The sequence below is a fragment of the Monodelphis domestica genome, chromosome 3 (genome assembly GCF_027887165.1).
Source record: "Monodelphis domestica isolate mMonDom1 chromosome 3, mMonDom1.pri, whole genome shotgun sequence".
In the NCBI taxonomy this organism is placed as follows: domain Eukaryota; kingdom Metazoa; phylum Chordata; class Mammalia; order Didelphimorphia; family Didelphidae; genus Monodelphis; species Monodelphis domestica.
The window spans coordinates 194,107,373-194,126,660 of NC_077229.1; the positions used below are offsets into that span (position 1 = coordinate 194,107,373).

The window sequence follows — 19,288 nt, forward strand, 5'->3', positions numbered from 1 at the left end:
CTGAAAAATTAAATGACTATCTTGAAAATTTAGAGTGGAGTTCTAGTAAAGGCATCAGGAGAAACTCTAGGATGGGTCAAAACAGTTTACTGATACTCAAAAGCCAAGCATGGTGTGAACTTTAAAAACTACTCCACCCTACTTCGACTGTACTTCAGGGGAAGCTAAAGTTGTAATCTCCTGATTGAACAATGAAGGTACTTAGTTCTCACCTTATAGTGAAGCTAGAACTTTAAACTAAGTCTATTTTTAGATCTAATACAAAAAGGTGTTAAGTAACTGTAAAGATTAATCACAAAAAGGTCAAGTAATTCACAAAAGGTGAACTTAACAAAGAAGTGTTAAGTAACTCTAAGGATATAATCAAATCAAAGAAGGTGAGAACTAAAAGTATGGGCAGTCCTGGAGAAAAAGCCTTTAATGTGATTGGTAGATGTGAAAATTTAGAGAAGGAGACACAAGGATGAAAGGTTTATATATTTGAAATTTTTCATCCCTCAAGGACTCTCTCTCTCTTTCCCTGATTGGTGGTAAAGAGTTAGCTGAGAGCTGCGTGCTAAGCCTTTTGGCATCTTAGCGTGGCTACAAGCTATTGTCCAGTTCGATGGTGAGTTTCTGGCTGAATTTTCCTCCTCACTTTCCAACTTTTTTTCCTCTCAGAAGCCTCTAATCTTCTTCAGAGACCTAGAGGCAGGGAGTTTAAAACTCCCCCTGGCATAGGTCAGGTAGGAGAAATCCTATATCCTCTTTCCTCCTTCTCCTTAAATTCCTTCCCTCTATATTAATTAAATTATCATAAATTTCCAGACTAACTTGGGTATTTTATTTGGCGACCATTTAAATCTAGATTTAAAGTCACAACCCTAAAACTATCTGACAATAGCATAATAAAGTATAGTCAAATAGATAATAATTCAGTCAAGGACAGAACCATATGCCATCTACTTTTCCTCTGTCCTCCCATGGGGGAGCTGGCAGAGTGAAGGCCATAGTGAGCAGGGAGATATGTGTTTGTTGGGTATCCAGGTTTTTATCAGATTTTCAAACAAAAGGCTTACTATGGCAACTGTTATACTGCTAAGGGGGCAAAAGGGGCATGAAACATGGACCACAGCAAAAAATTAGGTCTCTAAAGGCAGACCAAGATTAGGAAAGTGAAATTATAACTATGCCACATCAACAATTTGTGGGAGATCTTCAGCAGATAGTTCTCACTATATCTATGAATGGTAAAGTCTTAAGTGTTTCAGTAATGTATAAGAGAAGTCAGACCTAAGAGAATGAAGCCACAGACTTCTCTGGCTATAAAATTACTTCCACAAGGTCAAACAATCATTATGTGTCAAAGATGGGACTTGAACCTAGGCTATCCTAACTCCTAGGTCAATTATCTTTTACATAGAACTACCTCTAGTTTCTTTCTTCTTGAAGGCAACTTTCTATAGCATTCAAAAATTTTAAATCTCAATGAGTATTAATTGCCTAAAGAGCTGGGATTCAAATCTTTGACTCGAAATGCAGGATTTTTTCCATCATCAAGTCAACAAGCATTAAGCATCTATTGTGTATCTAGTATGGTACTAAGCACAGAAGAAACAATGTAAAAAAAAAGTTCCTGCTCCCAGGGAACTCAGTGAAATGGAGGAGACATCGTGCAAACAACTATTATACAAACAAGTTTCACACAAGATACATTGAAGATCCTCAACAAAAGGAAGGCACTAACATTACAAGGGTTTAGGAAAAGATTCCCAACTTCCTTCAAAAATAGGAACTTGAAGTCAAAGAAATCAAGACAGTGATAAGAAGGGAGAGACTATTAGATAAGGAAAAATAATCACTGAAAATATACCAAATCAGGAAAACGTCATGTATAAGGAGTAGCAAAGAGGCTACTGTGGCTGGATTTCAGAGTACTTGGAAGAGTGTGGTGTAAGAAGACTGGAAAGGTAGGAAAAGTCAAGGTTAAGAAGGTTATAAGATTCAGACTGAAGATTTCCTACTGATCTTGGAACTAACAAGTGTAAGATTTAAAATGGTTGAGGTCTTAAACTGTAGTGAGTTAAAAGGGTGGAAGATAATAAATTGTGATAGATATAAGAGAGGGTGAGTAAATTTGACCGCAGAAATATGTTTCACTACAGTGTCTTGGGTTTTAAATCAAATATAAGGTGGTCGCCAGGGAAATATTCCCAATTATTCAAATACCCAAGTCAATTGGGTTTTATAGAGATTTTAATTAATAATATAGTGAGGAATTAGAGAAAGAGAGAAAGAGTAGGAAAGGAATAATTATGAAGGGCCAATATGGCCTAGACCTGAGTCTTAAGAGAGAAATCAGTCAGTTTTTTTACACTCACCACAAGGTCTAACTAAACAAGGATTCTAGTAACACCAGGCCAGCTCCATCTCAGCTGACTTCACCAGAGAGAGCTCCAGCAAGACCTCCTTAGAGATTGTCCTCCAAGAGCTTCCCTTCTCCAGAGCCTCTCTCAAGAGATTCTTCCCAAGCGATCCTCATCAGAGATCCTCCAAAAGGATTTCTCCAAAAGGATCTATCCTCAAGAGATTCTGCTTTTTCTTATATGGGGGTTTTTCTCACATGTCACCTCCCCTAAGTCCCTACATCTACCAATCACTGTAGACGCTTTCCAAAGGACTGCCCATTTAAATTCCTGCTAAGTCGACCAGTCTCCTCAGTAAGTCTGAATCAGAAAAAAATGCTGCTGTGTTGACCAATCTCCTCAGTAGGTCTGAACGAGAGAAAACACAGCTAAGTCAACTAATCTCATCAAGAGAAAACTTGCCCGACCCTTTTAGGTACCTAGCATCCCATTGTATCAATTCTAAAAACAGGCCTGGCTCAAAGAACTCCTTGCCTTATTATAAGCATGGGTCCAAGTACTTTCATTGTGTAGCAAGGAGTTTTCTCCCCTAAAGCAGTCTTAAGTACAGGTGGAATAGAGGTCCTCCCATTTCTGATCCTGGCGAATTCTCACATCAAAATGGGGAATGTTTCTCAGTAGGGAATTTGTTCCAATTAAGAATTCCCCGATGGGGAAATTTTTAACATTCACAAGTCTGAGAGATTTTAAGGTTCACACAAGGAGGCACTAGTTATAAAGTATGTGTTTTGGGGGAATGTGTGTGCCTTATATGGTCAGCCTTATACTTTTGGACTGGAAGCAGGGAGACTACTTGAAGGCTACTGCACAGTAAAGGCATGAGGTGATAAGGTCCTGTACTGGGAAAATGGCAGTATTAAGGACAAGAGGCAGTATATAAATGTTATAAAAGCAGAATTGATAAGAACTGATAACTGATTGGATATGGTGGGGGGAAGAGTGAAAAATCAAAAAATGACACCTAGGTTGGAGGCCCAGTAATTAAGAGACAGTAATTTTAGTAGAAGGCTCGGAAGGAAAGATAATGAGTTTGGTTTTGGATATGTTTCATATCCAAATATGCTTACATAACATCTTAAAAGTTAACAAGCACTGGGACAGGTAGGTGTCTCAGTGGAAAGGGCAAGCCTGGAGATGGGAAGTCCTGGTTAAAATCTCACCTCAGATACTTTATACTTAGTATTGATTTTAAGACAGAAGGTAAGGATTAAAAAAAAATTCATCACACATCTGAAGATGTCTTTTAAATTCAAAATGTCCAACAGACAGTCACAATGTGAAAGGTAAAGATTGGATAAGTAATTTGAGAATTATCAGCCCAGAAATAATTGAATCCATTATAAAATGGATGAGATAGAAGTTGGTAAGATCATAAATCAAAAAAGTATATAGAAAAGAAGGTGGCCAAGAAAGAAGACATTGGGCCACACAGTTTGATTTTTGCCTCCAGGTTAGATAAAGAATTATTTTCAGCTAAGAGAAAAGTCTGTTGGGTTTCTATAAATGTTTGTGTTGCTTACAGACAGCTTATTTATACTTAAAAGTCAAATGAGCATTATTGGTAGTGCAGTAGATAGAGCACCAGGCCTAGAGTCAGGAAGACGTGGGTTCAAATCTGGTCTCAGATACTTCCCAGCTGTGTGACCCTGGGCAAGTCACTTGACCCCCATTGCCTAACCCTTACCACTCTTCTGCCTTGGAGCCAATACACAGTATTGACCCCAAGATGGAAGGTATGGATTTAAAAAAAAAAAAGAATCAATACTTTGTTTCTATTCCAAGGCAGAAGAACAGTAAGAGCTAAGCAACTGGGGTTAAGTGACTTGCCCAGGATCACCTGAACCCAGGACCTCCTGTCTCTCACACTCTATGCACTGAACCATTTAGTTGCCTCAGGTACTGTTTATCAAATGAGGGGTTTTGGTAATAGGGAAATAAATCAATTATTAAGAGCTATTTAACTTAGTTTAGCTTTTTAAACTTTTAAAGAATAAGAACTCTAGATATTTTTCCCTGTCTGGCTTAAAGTTAAGACCAGAATTCATGAAAGACAGTATGGAATAGCAGATAAGAAAGCGAACTTGGAATCAGGAAGACATGGGTTCAAATTCTGTCTCAGATGCTTACTAGCTATGGGTGGACCCACATATACTACTTGATCTTCTGGTGTGTCAGTTTTTCCATCTGTAAAATGAACAAGTTTGACTTAGTGGACACCATGGATGCTTCTAGTTCTAAATCTATGATTCCATGACAAACCATATTTGACTATAAAAAGAATTTGATTTGAAAGAAGCCCTTCCTTAAAGATAATGGTGACTCACATTTACATATGGCTTTAAATTTGGAAAATACATATAGTATTTGATTGGCTCTCTTCCAATTAAGACATCTCTATAAATGTCAAAATTATCCAAGATTCTTTAAAAGTTGTTATCAACAGAAGTAACTGATAACCTTCTGATTATGATTATCAAGTGAGGCATAAAACAGGGAACTGTATGGTCAAAGGTGTTTTCAACATCAAGGAGGATAACCATCACAGAGTCAAAAGGTATTTCTTAGAAAATGGGAGTAATCTGTATACCACTTTTTGTGAATGACAGTATACTAATTACTTCAAGCTCTCCAATACGGAAAAGTCTCCTAAAAGATATAATAATTGAAGAGTTTGATTTGACAATCCCCAAAGGAAAAGCCAAGTAGAAGAATGCTTATTAGTTAGACTATGGTACACAGATGAATATAGTCCATATACTTGATTTATCAGTACTTTATCTTGAACAAGCCCTACAAATGGACACCATGCTGGGGCCCTGAAGAGAAGAGAGTGCATAGGACTGCCTCTGGGAAATTGTACAATATGTAAAATTGAAAACTGACTTTTAATTCTATTTGTTAAGGCTTGCTTAATCAAGCCAATATTGATTTAATATTTTCCTTCCCTATTCAGTCTAAATCTCTTATCATTGGAAATGTACTCAGGTAACCTCAGGTCACTTGGGTCATAATTCTATTCTTGTGACTTGTACCTCAACCCTTGTAACTTTATCCACTACTCAAAACCTTTTGGAGAAACGTGTCTAAAAGGTCAATCTAATCTGTGGTAGCAACTCCCACTCCTACAGACGAATTTTATCACTTGAGAACTGATCTCATCTCCCAATGATGTAATGGGGAGGAATTGAGATGATACATATCCCAGCTCCTCATTGAAATAGCTAGCCAATCAGAAGATGGCATATAAATGTTACTGGAGATTTTCCTCAGACATCTTATTAATCATTATTAAAGGTTCTATAGGAAAATGGGGTCACTAATATGCTGTTGGTGGAACTGTGAACTGATCCAACCATTTTGGAGCACTATCTGGAATTATATACCCAGAGAGTTATAAAAACTGTGTACTTTTAGCCTGAGCAATACCATTGCTGAGTCTATTTCTCAAGGAGATCAGGTAAAAAGGAAAAGAATCCTTATATTCTAAAATATTTATAGCAGCTCCCTTTCTGGTGGCAAAGAACTGGAAATTGAAGAGATGTCCATCAGTTGAGAAATGGCTAAACAAATTGTGGTACATGATTGTGATGGAATACTACTGTGACATAAGAAATGATAAGCAGATTAATTTTAAAAAAACTGGTAAAGAACTACATGAGATAATGAAAAGTGAAATGAGTAGAGCCAAGAGAACATTATATACAGCTAAAGATTTAATATCTAATGAATAACTTGTGAATGTTCACTGATGGAGAATGAACTGAAAAATGGAAACACAAAAGACATATTCTACATATAAACACATATCTGTTTCCTGGATAATGCCTTCTATGGTGTGGGGCTGAGATACTTGGAAATAAATTACATTAATAAATTTTTTTTAAATGCATACATCAGAGGTACGACCTAAAACAAGGTTCTGCTGACTCTTAGGTAATATCTCAACCCACTATTCCTTACTGCTTTCTCAATAAATATTTGTTGAATGAAAAAAAAAAAAAGATCCTATGGCCATTATAGGTGGCACTGTGGATAGAGTACTAGGTCTGGAAACATATTCCTGAGTTCAAATATGGCCTCAGACACTTACTAGCTGTGTGACCTAGGCAAGTTAATTAATTCTACTTGCCTCAGATTTTCAACTGAAAAATGGGCTGGAGAAGTATCTTTGAAAAAATGAACTCCAAAGGAGGTCATGAAGAGTCATAAACAACTACACAATGAAAAATAAAATAACTTATGGTCCCTAATTTTGGGTCTTTTGGCTACTGAGGAGCCAATGACCCTTTTCGTTGGCACATACAGACTTTGCTAATAAAGGGAACATGCTCAGAACTTTATTGCCTCAGTTTACCTTACTTTTTTATCATGACAAATGCTTTTTAATGATACTTTAAGTCCTGCCTAAAACAAAGGTTCATTTAAAAAATCGTAAAAAATTTTCCAATTATGTTTTATGTATTAAAGTCATAAAGAATTAAGTTAAAGGTCTTTTGAAGGACTTAGACTAAGGGTTCTTCATCTGAAATCTAAAACTTATTTTAAAAAATATTTTGATAACTGGATTTCAATATAATTGGTTTCCTTTGTAATCCCATGTAAAAGATTACATAAAGTTCAACAAAGAGATCTGTAAAATTCAACAGACTGCCAAGGGGGCACATAACATAAAAACAATTAAGAAATGCTAGGCAAATACCTAGAGCTGACTTCATTTACCTTCCTCACCCCTTTAGAAGAAAAAAGAAATATTGTATAAGATTCAATGTGAGGAATAAACAAACTTTAATAGTCATAACTATGAATGGAATGAGGTGAACTCATCTATTAAATAGCTCAATAATTTGTTATTTACAAGTAACATTTTAAAAAATTCAAAAAGAGTTAAAATGAGGGTTGGCATATAATCTATAATATCTCAGATAAATCTAAGAATCAGGAGGAATAATAATTAGCTCAGGCAAAGCAGGGATAAAAACCAATATAATTAAACAGAGAAACTTTACTATGCATGAGGGTGCCATAGATAATGAAGCAACATGCTATTAAATATTTATGCACAAAAAGATATAAAATCTAAGTAAAAGAAAAGCTAACTGAATTATAGGACAGCACAGTAACAATAATCAAGAGGAAAATCCATGCCATTCTTTCAGATAGCCACAATATAGCAATGATAAAAACTGAGGTAAAAAAATCTTTTAAAAATACAAAAATTCAATATGATAGAACTTTAGAGAGATTACTGATGGGTAAATTTTAAATATGTAACTATTTTCATTACTGTTTTTCACCTTTTAAAAAACTGACCAAGCATTAAGGCAAACTATTAAAAGGCAGAAACATAAAACATAAAACACAAACTTTTCAAACTGTTAAACAATAAAAACTAAAATCAAAAAAGGAGAAATGAACAAAAGTTTTATAATTGATAAAATCTGAAACAATCAGTGGGGTATCATAGAAAAAATAGAAAATAGAAAAAATTATTATAGCAAAGAAAATGCCAAGACCACATGCCTAAATTTTTATGCACCTAAGAGTCCTTAGGGGAAAATTCCTTTTTCTATATACTTATAATAACAGAGAGAAAAAAAGACTATGAATGAAGCCTACCATAAAAAGCAAAATAAAAACCTAGAAAAATCAAGAAATGAATAATCCTCTTTATACAAATGAAATTATAACTGCACAAAAATTTTTTAAAAAAATTAAATAGGGGGCAGCTGGGTAGCTCAGTGGATTGAGAGTCAGGCCTAGAAATGGGAGGTCCTGGGTTCAAATCTGGCCTCAGACACTTCCCAGCTGTGTGACCCTGGGCAAGTCACTTAACCCCCATTGCCTAACCCTTACCGCCCTTCTGCCTTGGAGCCAATACACAGTATTGATTCCAAGACAGAAGGTAAGGGTTTAAAAAAATATATTAAATAAAATACTTACAAAGAAAGTAGAGTAACGTATTTAAAAGCCAATTCACTATAACCAGTTTAAATTTATATCAGAAATGTAAGGACAGTTCAACATTAGGAAACTATGAATATTGTTGGGTTATTTGGTGGAGAGGAGAGGAAAAGTGAACCTCTGATTTCACTAGGATAGAACTCTTGTTTTAAAGCTACTTCTGGTTTTAAAACTACTTTCTGGTTTTAAAACTACAGCTGGTTGGCTCAGTGAGCCCAAGCTTGGAGACAGAAGGTCCTGGATTCAAATCTGACCTAAGACACTTCCTGGCTGTGTGATCCTGAGCAAGTCACTTAATTCCCAATTACCTAGTCCTCACCATTCTTCTGCCTTGGGACTGACTGATTCTAAGACAAAGACAAGGGTTTTTAAAAATATAAGCTTTTCCCAATAATACAGATTCTTAGAATTGCCTAAAACACTTAAAGGTTAAATGATTTACCAAGGTCTTCCAACATCATAGAACTGGGTATGTTAGTTGTAGGATTTTAATCTAGCTCTTCTTTTTTTTTTACTTCATAGGGGGTCCTCTCTCCATTATGCTAATCTGCCTCCATTGTTATTTAATAATCATTAACAAAAATTAAAATTATATTATATAGATAGAAAGGGCTTTCAACAAAACTTATTACTCTTATTTATTTATCATTGTTTTAAATGTGAGAAATGCTAATTATAGCAATAGGAAAAACATTGAGGGTGAAGCAAAGGGGAAGAAGAATTATCTTTATTTACAGACCGTGATATTTTACTTAAGGAAGACCAGAGATTAAATAACAAGAAATTTAAACTCTTTTAGTGAAGTTTGTTTAATAAAGTGATAGGTTATAAAAGAAAATCAGAGTCAGGAGACAGTATTATTAACATAACTCAGGAGGAGTTAGGAAGAAAAATTCTATCCAAAATAACTCTGACATACAGCAAACATCTAGTAGTTAATCTACTAAAGACAAGACATGATATAAAGTAATCTTAATAGAAATGATTCAAATAAATGGAGAGAAATCCATTGTTTTATGCCCAGGCTGTGACAATATATTTTGTTTGTTTCTTAAAAAAAAAAAACAACCCTTTACATTCTGTCTTGGAATCAATTCTAAGTGTTGGTTACAAGGCAGAAGTAGTTAAGGGTTGGGCAATGGGGGTTAATTGACTTGCCCAGGGCCATATGGCTAGTAAGAATCTAAGCCATATTTGAACCCAAGACCTCCTTTCTCCAGGCCTGGCATTTTATCTACTAAGCCACCTAACTGCCTCTGCCAAAAATTTTTTATGGTAATTTAATACTATATCAATCAAACTATCAAAGGTCTGCCAAGGGGAAATCAAGACAAACCAAAAAAACAATCTTTTAAAAAAAATTTGAAATTAACTTAAAAATTTTTTTGAAATAAAATGTCAAGAATTTCAATGGAATTAATGGGAAAATTAAAAAATACACAGAGTCTAATACAACAGGATCTTATACTATATTACAGTAATGGCAAACCTGTTAGAGATGAAATTCTGGGCCCACACATTCCCCCAGATGTGCCATGCCCCTTTCCCCTACAAGGGCCAGGCATACCCTTTCCCCTTTTACCCCACAGAGGGGAGGGAGAAAGAATTCCCATTGGGCTGCTGAGCAGAGAGGAATGTCCTCAGCAAGTATAGAGGGAGAGGGGAGTGACCATAGTGCTCCACTCACCTCCAGTTCTGCTACCTGTGGGCTGCCCACCTTATCCCCTGTTAGCTCTCACTGAACTGCTGGGCAGAAGGGCAAGTCATGTGAAAAAATGTTGTCAGGCATGGTGGAGAGAGGGAGGGAAGCAGCTCTGCCCAAGTCTCTCTGACCTTCTAGTAGCAAATTCTGGGGTGGGGAGGAGGGCGAAGCAAATGCCCACAGAGAGTGTTCTGAGTGCCATCGTTGGCATCTGTGTCATTGGTTCGCCATCATTGCTATATTACAAAGTACTAATAATCAAAAAAAAGTTGGTACTGAGAAAAGTAGAACCAGGAATTAGATTAGATGAGCAAGGTCTACAAAGAAATTAACAATATTTCATAATCCCAAGAACACACCACTGAGATGAAGGTATTCCCTGTTTCACAAGAATAACTAGCAAAACCAGAAAGTAGCTCAGCAGAAAATAGATTTAGAATAGCATCTTATGCTTCTATCACGACCAGATGACTACTCCAGTTCAATCCTTAATGTTGTGTTTGTGGGTACTAAAATCTTTCTCATAATGATATTTTGCCATGTAGGATTATTATAACAGCAAGTACCCTCCTCCTTTCCTTACTGGCATGTAAATAAACTGATGAGTCAAATGAGTAAATTATGCATAGTAAAATATACAATAAGAAGGAAAGGATGTTCTTTGCTGCCCTCTTAAAGAAGATCAAGAAAGTATGCCTAAGTTAAGCCAAGGATGATTAAGATAGAATGTATGCTCCTTGAGAAAAAGGTTTATTTCACTTTTTGTCACATACACAAACAAAGTGTCTGGCATATAATGGGTGCTTAATAATTACTGGTTTATTAAATGAGTATTAGAGGTGAGATTTGAACCCATGTCTTCTGACCCCAGAGATACCACTTTTTCTAAGATAATAGACATCTCTGAAGATGTTATATAAGTAAGCATACTTTAAAAAAATTATAAACTTAGTAATAATTTGAATATATGCAAATTAACAATATAGAGCCAATAAAATATCAACTATTTATATATTGATAAAAGTACTTTTAAACCACAATAACTATTTAGTTGCAGTGTCTTCTTGAGATCTTTTCAGACTATGTATTCAAAATTTTGTATATATGAATATTTTATATAATGTATATTATTTTTGAATCTTGCATCTATATTCTCTGACTCATTTCCCATATCTCTTCATATTTGTATTCATTATTTTTTGCAATGTGACAGCCTATTATACTGTTATGCCACAATTAGTAGCCATATCTCAATTGTTAGGCATATTCTTTCTAGTTTTTAAGAACTAAATAGAAAACATATATTAATATTTGGATACAGGTAGTTTTTATTTACCCCTTTTAATAACAATTTATCACTGAAAAAAAGGAAGGACTATGCAACTAACGGCATGATGGATTTGGAGTCAGAGGAACTAGCTTTGATTCCTGATTCTTCAAGTCAAAACCTCTATGGGCCTCAATTTCCATGTTTATAAAATGAGGGACCTAGACAGGAAAGTTTCTTTTGGATCAAAATCCATGTCAATGAGGAATAGAATCAGAGTTCACAGTCCAGAAGTATTTAATCCTTTTTGTGTTGTGGACCTCTGGGGCAGGCGATGAAAAACATCAATCCATTCTCAGAATAATGTTTTAAATGCATAAAATACATAGGATTCTCAAGGAAACTATATCAGAAGAGAAATTTATCAAAATGTTTATTTAAAAAAGTAAGTTATGGAAAAAACAAATTACCAAGGAAAAAAACTCTTATTTGATAAAAACCACTAGGAAAACTGAAAAGCGAATGCTTTTTTTTTTTAACAGAAACACCTTACACCAGACCCCACGATACATTCAAAATAGACATGTGACCTTAATATTAATTATCATACTATAAAAGTAACTTGAAAAGAAACAGATTATCTACCTCTAGCAGTTCTGGTTAGGAAATGTATTCTCAAACAAGAAAGGCAATTACAAGAGATAAGAAATAATTCTGATTACTTGAAATTGAAAAGCTTCTGCATGGACAAAATTAATGCATCTAGAATAAGAATGGAAGTGGTTGAATGAGAAAAAAGAGTTAATGGCAAATTTCTGTGATAAAGGTTTAGTATCCAATAAAAACTACACACACACAACTTTGCATTTCCCAATAAATAAAAATGTGAATTTCTTACAAAACAAGAATTGTAAAGTATTCACAACTACATTTTAAAAATGCTTGAAATCATCAATAATGTTAGAGATGCTTGTAAAAATAACCCTGAGATTTCACCATTCTCTCTCTGAGATAAGGCAAAGTCAACAGAACCAAGAAAATAATAAACAGAAGAACTATTGCAAATGGAAAGAAGAATTGCACACACACACACACACACACACACACACACACACACACACACACACACACACACACAAAGTAAATATAGCAAAATTATAAATATCAGTCAGGACTCAAAAAAAGAGATATGAGAGGACTTCTCCAATCCACCCCTTCACAGAGGTAGGAGATCCACAGATGTTACACGCTGCACATGCTTTCATAATTTTTCTATGTATTGATCAGTTTTGCTAATTTTTTTCCTCTCTAAAAGATACAAATTTTACTATTTGTCACATGGGATGGCTCTGGTGCGAGATAGAGGGGATTAAAGGCAGTGAAGATGATGATGTAAGAAACAAGATAGCAATAAAAACTTTTAAAAGTCAGGGATAAACTATAGGAAGAAAGATGGCAGGAAGAAAAGTAGGAAGGAAAGAAGAAAGAAACAATAAACAAAAAAGTAATTTCCTAGAACCCAGGTTAAGAACCTCTGCTGTAATCTATTCTTCTCCTACAGATAAAGAAATTGAGGTCTAGAGAGATTCTCGACTCAGAATTTTGCCTCGTATTTTATTGATAAAATTGAGGTCATTCACTGTGGGGCCTTCTTTTTCATTTCATATTACGCAAGTTCCTCCTTCACTAGTATTTTTCTCCTTCCTTCCTGATTCACTTAGAGGTTGTTCTAATCCTTGCTAAGGCTAACTAAATCTTCTATCTGAACAAGTGAACCCATTCTATCCCATCTCTTCCAGTGAACTTGTCCCTTCTCTTTACCCCATTCTTTCATTTACCTTTAATCTCTTCCCATCTATATGACCGTTTCCCTGCCACCTACAAATATATCCATTTCTTTCACATTCTCAAATAAACTTCACTTGATCCTTCCAACCTTATTAACTATCATCCCATTAGTCTTCTATCTTTTGTGGCTAAACTTAAGAAGGCTATCTCCAATAGGTGTCTCCCATCCCATCCCTAATAGGTGTCCACCACTTTCTCCATAATCTGGTTTCTGACCACATTATTCAATGAAAATGTGTCTCTCCAAAGTTTTTTGACTGCCAAATCCTCAGATCTCATCCCTTGACCTCTCTGCAGCTTTTGACATTGCTGATTACCTTTTTCATCCAGATCAAGCCCACGTGCCTCTCCTGGGCCTTCTTTTCTCCTTCTATACTACTACTACAATGACTTCATTTAATAACCTCATCAGTTTACAAAGATGTAATTATCATCTTTGTGTTGATAATTCTCAAATCTACTTAAACTTCTCTTTTACTATCAAAGGCACCTCTATCCTCTCATGTGACACTTCATCTTCTTTCTACATGCTTTTGTATCAGTTGTCACCCATGCCTATAATGCTCTGCTTCTTCATCTCACATCTCTTGGTTTCTCAGGCTTCCTTTAAAATTTAGCCTAAATATCACCTTTTGCTGGAAGTCCTTCCTAATACTCCTCTGTCCACCTCCATGTTAAACTAGTCTTTTCCCTCTGTGATTATGTCTTCTCTAGCCTATATATATCCTTTATGTTCATCGTTGTTTGCATGCTGTCTTCCCATTCAGCCTGTGAGTTCCTTGAGGGTGGACACAGTACTTTCATTTCATTATGTATCCCTAATACTTTGCATATCACTTGGCACATAAGTATTTAATAAATGATTTTTGATTCAGTGAAGTAAATAAGAATGAGAAAACCAAACACACAGTAGAATGAAATATATTTCCCTGCAGCCCCAAAACTTAAAATTTGCTGAGGAATTAATACCCACTTAAAGCAAATATTTATGAAGAAGTGCAAAATAACATAGTAAAAATTACATCTTGATGCAAAAAAATAGATTGGTTGAAAGGAAATAATTAAAGTTTAAGTAAAATCAACATGCATGAAATCTCAAAAGATTAAATTGGCAAATTAAGACACAGATTGGAAAGCAAACTGCCAGATGAAATTATGCTGGGTAACAAAAGAAAATAGATCTGAAAGACTAGGGAATTAATTTTGTTATATGAAACTAGAATGCTGGAGAGAAATAGAATGCTCGAGGGCACAATGATATGTTTTATATGATCTTTATTATGAGTTTAAGTTTCTGAAATCTAAAATTTCATATGAAGAAAAGAAGACATACTACAGATTCTTGAATAGAGGTAACTTTTTCATCTACACCTACAGCTATTGTTCACATATAATAAAGTGGGGAAAGACTGGTTATATCACTGCCTACAATCACTGCCTTTTTTATAATAGTCCAAGCATATCTTAGAAAGAGCTTATACTAAGTTGGCCACTATAAAAATGAAGGTCAAATTTAAGAGATATCATTGATGAAATGTGGTAAATAAAGATAAGAAAGGAATGTAAAAATGTCAATACTATAAACTCAGAAAACAAAAAAAGATGAAGTAATCATAGATGGCAACTGAGAAGTTGGGAAGCAGTATACATTTAGGGAAGGTAAGAAGTAGAAGTACATTTTTTCTAACATATTTAGGGGATTGGTAGTTAATTATTATACTCTTTTCTTCTATTTTTTCAACTTAAGTCAACAATACATACTCTTTCTGTTTTAGACATTAGGCATAGTTAATGAGTTATAGGGTCAGTGCTGGTGCTAATCTGTATATTAAAATGTTATTTATAAATGTAAACAGTTGCTAAATCTCAGAAGTTAATAGCTTTTAAAAATCTTCTTTATATAAACAACAAAAATACCTAAAGGTATAATAATTCTACTATGGACAGTAAAGTTGTATGTAATAATTGTCTAATATCAAGCCAATATATGAAACAAGCAGCATATATTCTATACTCAAGAGTAATAAGTATATCACATGCAAGGTTTTTTTAAAATCCTTACTTTCAATCTTAGAATCAATATTAAGTATTGGTTCCAAGGTGTAAGAGTGGTAAGGGTTAGGCAACAGGTATTAAGTAACTTGATTTGAACCCAGGAATTCCCATCTCCAGGCCCAATTCCTTATCCACTGAGCCAGTCATTGCCCCCCCAAGATTTATCTTTTTTAAAGGGTCTATAATTTGGCTATTTGGAATTTCAAAAATTATAATACTGAGGCACTAGGTGGCTGAGTGGATTGGGCACAAACAGAAAGAATTCCAGGGTTCAAATCTAGCCTCAGACATTTCCTAGCTGTGTGACCCTGGGCAAGTCACTTAATACCCATCATTGCCTAGCCCTTACCACTCCACCAATATTGATTCTAAGATGGAAGGTAAGAGTTTAAAAAACAAAAACAAAAATTATAATACTGGGTGAGACATTAGTTCAACCATAGCAATTCAGTCTTGAACCATATACAAGCTCACAAATTATTTCCTGAAATGTATGAACAATAAATGAGCTTTTACAACTCAGAATCCTGAATAATTAATTTAAAAAGTACTTTCAAGCATCTGTCAAGTGGTAAAATTGTATTCTTTCTGCCCAGAAAATTCCTACTCAAAATGCATAAAATCCAATTTTCATGAAAAACATTAGCTCACTACAGATCTGACGATAAAATTTAACACAGATACAAAGTAGCTAATGTAGCATTAGATGAGCAACGATTAAATTTTAAAATAGACAAAAAACATCAAGAAATTGTCTTAATGCTGGTGGGTAGTTACTATGTCTATTAATAGTTATCTAATTTTAACAAGTCATACCTGTTGCAAATTTTGCAGGTAAATTCATCAGCATTTTTCCTGGTTCTGGCTGTGGCTTCTGTGCCTGAATAAATGAGGCTAACCTCTGCTTTCTTTCTTTTTTTTCTCTCTTTTATATGCAGTTTCTGATGTGCATGCTTATGATGCCTGCTCATCTGACGTCTGTATTTGAATGTCTGGTCACATAATGAACAAAGAAAGGGCCTGGCTTTCTTGTGTTTGGACATATGCTTCTTCAAATCTGTTCTATACAAATGGGAAGGAAAAAAACAATAATCAAAATAGAAGAATTCATGGCTAAAATAAATTTCAACAAGAAGTGTAGTTTCATTTTCATTAAAAACTGCTTTAAAATAATACCTTATGCTGTATACAAGATAACAAAATCACTAACTAGTACCTTATCTAAACGAATAGTTTAATTTTAATATCTAACATATTTATGCTAAACAAAATTCAATTAAAAAGATTCTCTAAAACAGCTTCAATCAAAAGAATGCTAAAATAAGACATTACACTAAATTATGGAATGCTTTTTACTCAAAAGGCTTAGAACACTTTATAATTAATTTATTTTTCATGAATATTAAAACCAAATTCTAAAGCAGGTTAGTAATGATTAACAAAACTATTAATTTAAAAACTATAAGAGATCTCGTTCTACATTCTATATTCTAAAGAGCATCAATTCAATCTGAAGTTAATCATGTTTAAATAACTATATGCTAGGTATTTTATTAACTAAAAGATAATTTTTAAAACTAGATAAGCAATGAAATATCATGTCCATTCGTACTTCTATTAAAATTCTACAAGGAGCAGTATTTTCAAGTTAACCAAAAATGTAGTAAGTAGAATAGAATCCCTCCTGCTAAGGTGTTCCTTTCACTGCAAACACAGCTAGATAGGGAATAAAACTAGGTTATGTTATGTTGTTAGACTCATAGCTACAAAGAGACTATATCACTTGTCTGCTGGATAATTATAGTACATCATATTATACCAAATCATGAAATACTATTCCAACTTCTTGAAATGAAAGGACCAGAAAATAGACAGTGTTCATTTCGAGAATCACCTCCTTAAGGTCCAAAACTCCTTTAAATAGTTTAGCTTGGAAAAACAAAAATTTAAGATGCTTTAGATTAAGAGCTCCTTTAAATAACATAAAATATTGACCCTACCACAAAGTGAACTGTCAAATGTTAGAAAGAAAAAGAAAAAAATGAGGTTAATAAAATGTTTCTCTGGAAAAACCCTGAATGAAAGTCCAAAGTAATTCCATGAAAAGGGGATGAGAAGGTAGCTTCTGAAAACTAAGTGATTAAATGAGTATATGATTCATTTAAATAGTTTTCAGGGTTTCCCAAAGATGAGACAATTTTTCTGGGGAAATTAAATTACCATCATGGAGAATAATATAAAAGACTCTGTGATACCACCTGTGACATCAATTATAATCTACATCATCTGAAAGACAACTATAGTAATTACATAGAACATTTCTTTGCTTTTGTCAAAAATAAGATGATTTACATTAAATTTTTTGCATTATTGGGAGTTCAATATATTGTCAATCACCTATAAAAAACATTCTAACCAAGAGACAGGTTATTAACTGTTTTTTTTTTTAAAGTTCTAATTTTTGTGCTTTATCCTAAATTCAATCTGAATTTGCTTAAAAATACCTCTCCCTCCCTTCTTTTCCCAGGATTCCCAGTATACTATCATCTCATTCTGCTAATCTGTTCTCAATTTCCCCATCTACTTTTAACCCTTGAAATTTTGAATACATTATTTTTGCAAAACAGTTGTGATAAAGGTTACCTACATTCTGAAGAACTTTTTTTCACATTCAGTACATGGATGTGGTTTGGCTTTATACTCATGGGAACTATTCAGATGTTTGTGGACCTTAGGCCAATCGCTATCTGTTTTAAAGATTTAAAAAAACAAAAACAAACAGAAATATATGTATTTAGAGGAACTAATAAATTAAACTTTTTGACGTCTTAATATTAGTAGCTTCCAGAAAACTGTGACTATATTCAGTACATATGCTGTAAGTACAATTTAAAATTACATTATAGATTATCTTCACTAAAGTCTTCCTTGTATGCCACATAATGACATGGAATGGACTCTGAATTCTCAAGGCCTATGCTAGTGGGAGTGGGGCAAGTTCTGGGAGGTTTTAACAAGCAGGAAATCTTCAAATATAGTCCTGATATATGTCTTGTTTAAAGACCACCCTGGCTGAGTTCAGAGAAATCACCAGGAAACTGGTTGCCAGATGAAGTTTTTTGGCAAAAGCAATTTATGAAAACTGCCTGACACATGAAAGGGTAGTAATCTGCAAAAATAGAGAGGAAATCAAATCATCAATCTTTTCTGCTATATTTACATAGGTACATTACTAGGTACCAAGTAGTCTAGTGCTACCAAAAATGAAGTGTAGTTTAAGCAACAAAACATTATAAATGGAATTGATGTTTCAAATGTTTGCAAAGCATTTGCTCTGAAATTTCCATAATCTGTCTGGAACAATCTCCTAGCATGTTAGTTTTGCTCCATTGCTATTCTGCTTACCTTCAATACATACTTTTCTTTTAGTAGTTCATTTCATCTATATATGATCATTAACACATACAATAGTATCACGGTCTGTTTTTTCATGTATTTAGGGTGATCTGTGGCTAATTTCTTATGGTATTAAAGTGACAATGTCTGTATTTTTGTTCCTGGCAAATTTACTGATAGAAATTTTTTAACAAATTAGAAATTCCTGAATGTTCATTCAAAAGTTGAATTCTCATTCATTCCAGTAAAATCATAGAATCATAGCTCTAGAGCAGGAAGTTATCTCAAAAGCCAGTGAATTCTTTTATAGGAACAAACAGATTAAGTAGTCTTCAAGAGCTTTTATGAGCCCAATATAAACTACTACACTACAGTAAAGGGGAAAAAAGCTAACTTGACAGAAATAGCAACAAGGAAGGAACATTACCAGAAACTGTAAAATGCACTTTCCCAAAACATAAAAAAATTTGTTTGGGATTTTTTATTTAACTTTGTCTTTGAGCTCTAAGTAAAGATAGCATTGGAAATACTGCATAGAAATCAACCACATACAGTATTTATCATCTAAACTCACTGCTATGGAATTTATTGTTTTATTAAATTTGATCACTCTAAGAAACAAAAAGAACCTTGAAAGCATTTTTACAATTTAAT

The 19,288-nt window shown here is 34.1% G+C and overlaps 1 protein-coding gene across 5 annotated transcripts in view; it reads right to left on the reverse strand.

The window, feature by feature from the left end:
- LOC103096708 (gastrula zinc finger protein XlCGF26.1-like) overlaps window positions 1-19,288 on the reverse strand; it is a 67,269-nt gene that overhangs the window by 28,516 nt on the left and 19,465 nt on the right. For all 5 annotated transcript variants that reach the window (XR_008917594.1, XM_056823373.1, XM_007488025.3 and 2 more), the window contains exons 3-4: window positions 17,886-17,985; window positions 16,055-16,300 (exon numbers count right to left, since the gene is read on the reverse strand). Coding sequence is in view for 4 of the 5 variants with exons in the window: in XM_056823373.1 (XP_056679351.1) it covers window positions 16,055-16,300; window positions 17,886-17,985 (346 nt within the window). In the remaining variant the exon portion in view is untranslated. The remainder of the gene's footprint in view (window positions 1-16,054; window positions 16,301-17,885; window positions 17,986-19,288) is intronic.